The sequence below is a fragment of the Hypanus sabinus genome, chromosome 9, assembly GCF_030144855.1.
Source record: "Hypanus sabinus isolate sHypSab1 chromosome 9, sHypSab1.hap1, whole genome shotgun sequence".
Lineage (NCBI taxonomy): Eukaryota > Metazoa > Chordata > Chondrichthyes > Myliobatiformes > Dasyatidae > Hypanus > Hypanus sabinus.
The window spans coordinates 95,735,398-95,740,050 of NC_082714.1; the positions used below are offsets into that span (position 1 = coordinate 95,735,398).

The 4,653-nt window shown below is 46.7% G+C and overlaps 1 protein-coding gene across 1 annotated transcript; it reads right to left on the bottom strand.

Annotated features, from left to right (window-relative positions):
• Positions 1-366: 366 nt before the first annotated feature.
• LOC132398878 (immunoglobulin lambda-1 light chain-like) lies at positions 367-2,752 on the bottom strand. Its single transcript, XM_059978710.1, has 3 exons — positions 2,627-2,752; positions 2,197-2,500; positions 367-968 (listed from the first exon to the last, which is right to left on the bottom strand). The coding sequence occupies exons 1-3, from the start codon at positions 2,673-2,675 to the stop codon at positions 644-646; spliced, it is 678 nt and encodes a 225-aa protein (XP_059834693.1). The 5' UTR covers positions 2,676-2,752; the 3' UTR covers positions 367-643.
• Positions 2,753-4,653: the final 1,901 nt, after the last annotated feature.

The window sequence follows — 4,653 nt, forward strand, 5'->3', positions numbered from 1 at the left end:
GGTGGAGAGAATGATCAAGTCACGGGGAAACATCCTACATCCTTGCAGTCTAACACTACCAATGGTGGTCGGAATTTGGCCAAAAGGGAGTGAGAATATTAGTGTGCCAGCACAGGGAAGGATGGAAAGGGGAGCAGAGGTGAGGGCGGAGAGGTCGCGATGATGGTGAGAGGTGAGCGAAGACAGAGGAGGCCTGCCTAGCACACAGAGGTGGGAAGGGCGGTATAAGGTATCTTAGTGGATTTGAGTAAATTTGTGTGAGCTTCACGTTATTCGCTCTAACTGATCAACGTACACTGTGAGCAGCCTAGTACAGACCGACCTCGATAAAACCGAAGCTGAGTTTCCTCTTTATTAAGAGCGCTGTTACAAAAGATCCAATCACATACGGTCACCATCTACAGGGGAATCTCTTCCCATTCTACACAGAGCAGAGTGGAGGATAATTCTTAAAAAGAATTATGCGTCTCAAAAGCCGAATAATCATCGCGATCATCTCTGAAATTATTAAACATTCTGTTTGTACCCAGAAGCGGACATTAGTACATAATTATATTGCACAAGGCGGCTGCATAGTTCCAGTGCAGATGTTTCTGCAATGGCAAGAGCAAACAATCCGCATGCACAGTCGAAAGCCGCGGCCTCACTCTGCACAGGCGGACGAAGAGATGGTTTTGCGCAGCGGCGAGCTCAGCGAGCTGTGACTCACGCTACAGGAATAGCTCGAGCCCTTGTTCCAGGCAGCGGCGGGAACCCGCAGGTAACTGCTCAGCCTGTAGGTCTGGTCGGTGTCCAGGGGCACAGCGCCTGTCGTTACTCCGCTCTCTGTCTCGACGCCATCCACCTTCCAGCGCAGCGCGACCAAGCCCGGCTTAAAGCCGCTCACCAGACAGGAGAGAGTGGCCGATCCCGAGCCAATTTCGTTCTGAGGTGGAGGGAGAAGGAGAATCGAGGGTTTCTGAAATTCGCTACCTGATAGAGAGAGAGAGAATAGGCGGAGGGAGGAGAAAAACAAATTTAGCTTACGGATTCCCTCAGTAGAGCCACGAGTTGACCCCAAATCTGCGTTAGAAAACCCACTACTACTGTTTGATTAACACATTGCTTCATCGACGAAAATAAATTAAGTACGCGGTAAAGGGACACTCGGCCAATTGTTTACCTGCTAGCAGGAAGGTTTCCATTTTCCAACCCCCCCCCCCCATATCATGCCATAATTTGTTCCTCACGTCGGGTAGGTTTTACTGTTACTCGACTTTAGGGAAAAGTTGCAGTAACCTATGATCTATTGGATAATTCTCTTCTCTATCCTGCTACAGTTTCCTCTCTGCAGTTAATCGTCTCTTAAAGAGATTGTAGTAACTGCCAGGAAATAATCTGTGGTGACATCAATAGCACTTATTGCAGTAAAGATCGGTGAGAGGTTTAGGACTTCCCGAAGTTTCAAAAGCTCTCTCAACATTCAGGTGCCCCTATCCATTGATGGAACTCGAAATGGTGACAAATCAGAGCGGGTCTGTGCGCCTTGCGAGTTTGAATGACCAGGACACGTTCGGTCCGGGCCGAGTCTACATTTATAGCTCAGCTTCCGTTTCACGCCCGCCCTCCACCCGGCATTTTCCACGTTTCTTTGTCGGAAACTGCTACGTGCTTACTTAAAGAGCCGATTCCCTGGATTTATGCACTATCTTTTAACATGGCAGGGGTTATTCTCCTCTGTAATATTTTGGGGTGCGTAGGCTCTAAGGTGGGACTGGACTGAACGGATTAATGCAAGATTGAGTCCCGAGTGAGGACGAGCGAGAAACTGCAGGGGCTGGGATCTGATGCAAAGAACAATGAGTGGAAGAACTCGGTGAGTCGAGTCGGACGTGTGAGGGTAAATGAACTGTCAACGGTCAGGTCAAAACTCTGAAGTCATCAAAATCTGGGACAGGAAATGCGAAAATAGTTGCTAAAATGGAGTTGTTAAACTTTATTTTCGTAGGTTTGAATTGCCTCCACTGCTAATTATGCGGAGATTGGGAGATTAGAGACGCAAGTCGAACCCTCTGATAATCTACATTTAGTGTTCCCAGCACCGGGACATGAGAGCGACTGTAAAGTGAATTGTTTTAAATAGAGTGAGGGAGTCACTTACTCTTTATATCCAGGAGCGTTCCCGGTCCGTAGAAATAGTCCACATTGTATACTCACGTCTTGCAGTAATAGACGGCCGAGTCGCCGGGCTCGAGGCTGATGACGTCCAGGATGAAACTATCGGCGGAGGTGTCTCTGGACGGTCGGAAACGGTCAGTAATGCCGGTTCCCCTATGAATATTGTCATTCGCGTAATGTGAAATAACCCACTCTGGTCTCTGCGCTGGACACTGTCGGTCCCAATAAGCATTGCTACTTGCAACCTCTCCGTTCTCCAGCCGACACTCCAAGCGAGCGTTCCGTCCCGCTGAGAAAGGTCCGGAAATTGGGTTCTGATGAAGGACTGGGATCGCCAGGATACCTGCAACAAAACATAGTAAAACTGTTATGTTAATAAGAAAGCTTATTAATCGCTGACTACGAGCAGAAAACCGGCGTTATCGGGGTGTAATCAGATAATACACGTGTGAAACATCCTGACTCTGACCTGGTAAATGGACCAGCAGACCCCACAGGAGAAGAAGCACTGGGGACATTCCTCCGGGCAGATGCAGGCAGCGAACGCCTGAATCTACGACCAAACGGCGCGACGTTCTGCAAATTCCGCCGCCTGTTCCCAGTATAACTTGCAAACCGCAGCCGCCGGGTCTGTTTATTAACGATGCCAATGAGTGGGAGGCGCCCCCAGGAAAGGATAGGGGCGGAGACTGAACTACTGTCCTTTGGCGAATTAATTGACCATTAAAACCTTAAACTCTCATTTTTAAAAAAAGATTCATTTTTAGTCGTATCACGTAGCCAGGCTTGTGGGTATTTGTTTAACATTCAGACCGAAGTGATCTAGGACAACAGATTAACAGCTGGCTTCGGTTGTTAAGAACCTCGTCCATGGGCTCAGCTGTTCTCGAGATCAAACCAAAAAGCTTATACAGTACCCATTGTTCGTCTCTGCAGTCACCGAACTTGCCTCATCAATACATTGGTTCAGATCGTTTTGGAAAACGCAGAGAACATGCTAGTGGGTTACTTATTTAAAATTAGGTTTAAAATAAAGTGTACGTTGAAACTATCCCTAAAATCAGTTGATTATGAAGCGGCAAGAGCGCAGGGCTGGATGGGAGCCCGGACATTGGCGTTTGTTCTTGAAAATTAATCACCGTAACCTCAGTACAGCATCTGCGGGGATTCCTCGCAGTGTGCGGATCAAATATTTTTCAACTAATCGCATTCTCCCAGTTATTCGATCAGAATTATGGATGTGGAAATACGCCGAATTCTCTACGTTTTTCAATGGCAAAATAGTGAAATGTGGGACAAGATCTGGAAAGTACTCGGGCTTTGCTCGTAGGAAGCCAATATCATTCATACGAAATATGTGCTCGGTAATACCGCTTTTAGCAAGGAGTACGGCCACCTGCCTGTGACCTATCCAATGACACCTCACTTCCGGACTCCTCCGTCATCACCATCGATCGGTGACCGTTGTCCAGAAGTCACATCCAAAATCTGTTACAAGCTTTCAAGAATATTCTCCGCAACTGAGCCCTAGGGTTTAAGTTGAAGTTCAAATTTATTGTGATTCAACCATTCACATGTATCAGGAAACAGAAATATCGTTGCTTTGGGGCAAAGGTGAAAAGGACAGTCGTATACAGAACATAAAGTTAAAATTCAAAACACAGTCACTAAGTAATATTGACAGGCCCCTAAGTGGTATGGTCTTAAGAATGACAGGCTGACATAAAGTGTGAGGTGAATATTTATTAAAAGCAGTATAATGTCACTGCCATATTTATAAAACCAGCAGTGTAATAAATATGTGAAAAAACAGCAATAAAATATTTAAAGTAACCAGTGCAGGATCAGAGTGTGTCAGTGAGTTGGCGAGAGAAGGGATGCGGCAAGGGATTTAGACAGGGTGTACATATGTGCTGAGTGGTTGCAAGCTGTTAAGAAGTCCAACGGCCTGGGGAAAGAAGCCGTTACCCAACCCGACAGTTCTGACAGTATCTTCTGCCTACCGGAAGTGGTTAAAGAGGTCGTGATAAGGATGGCAGGGGTCTTCCACAATGCCGGCGTCACTGCGTATGCAGTGATTCTGATATATGTACCGAATGGGAGGAAAGACAGAGTCCCTGATGATGTTTTCGGCAATCCTTACAATCTTTTGCGGGGCATTGCGACCTTAATCACTGCAGCCCCCTTAGCAGATGGTGCTGCAGCTGGTCAGGACACACTGGGTTGAAGAATGCTGCTGTAGATTGTGGAAGATTCGAAGATTCGCTGTCCTCTTTGAGTGAAGTTCTTCTCATTCCACCTGCAGTTGTAGACTTTTACTTTAGGACTTTGACCTCTGTTTTTTTTTGACACTGTGGCCACTGAAATCATCACCTCTGCATCTCTGGCGTCAAACGTATGCTTTAGGGAAATTACAACATATTTGCCAGAGCCCTGGAGTCTATAGGCATAGACAGCTTCATTTCTCCTCAGAAAGGAAATCTGTACATGGAAGTT

What these genes read in the sequence shown, in the direction of transcription:
- LOC132398878 (XM_059978710.1), bottom strand. Translation starts at nt 2,675, where the DNA reads ATGTCCCCAGTGCTTCTTCTCCTGTGGGGTCTGCTGGTCCATTTACCA. An exon ending in TCTGCTGGTCCATTTACCAG is followed by an intron (nt 2,501 to 2,626) that starts GTCAGAGTCAGG and finishes GTTTTGTTGCAG; the next exon opens with GTATCCTGGCGATCCCAGTC. An exon ending in GCCGTCTATTACTGCAAGAC is followed by an intron (nt 969 to 2,196) that starts GTGAGTATACAA and finishes TCTATCAGGTAG; the next exon opens with CGAATTTCAGAAACCCTCGA.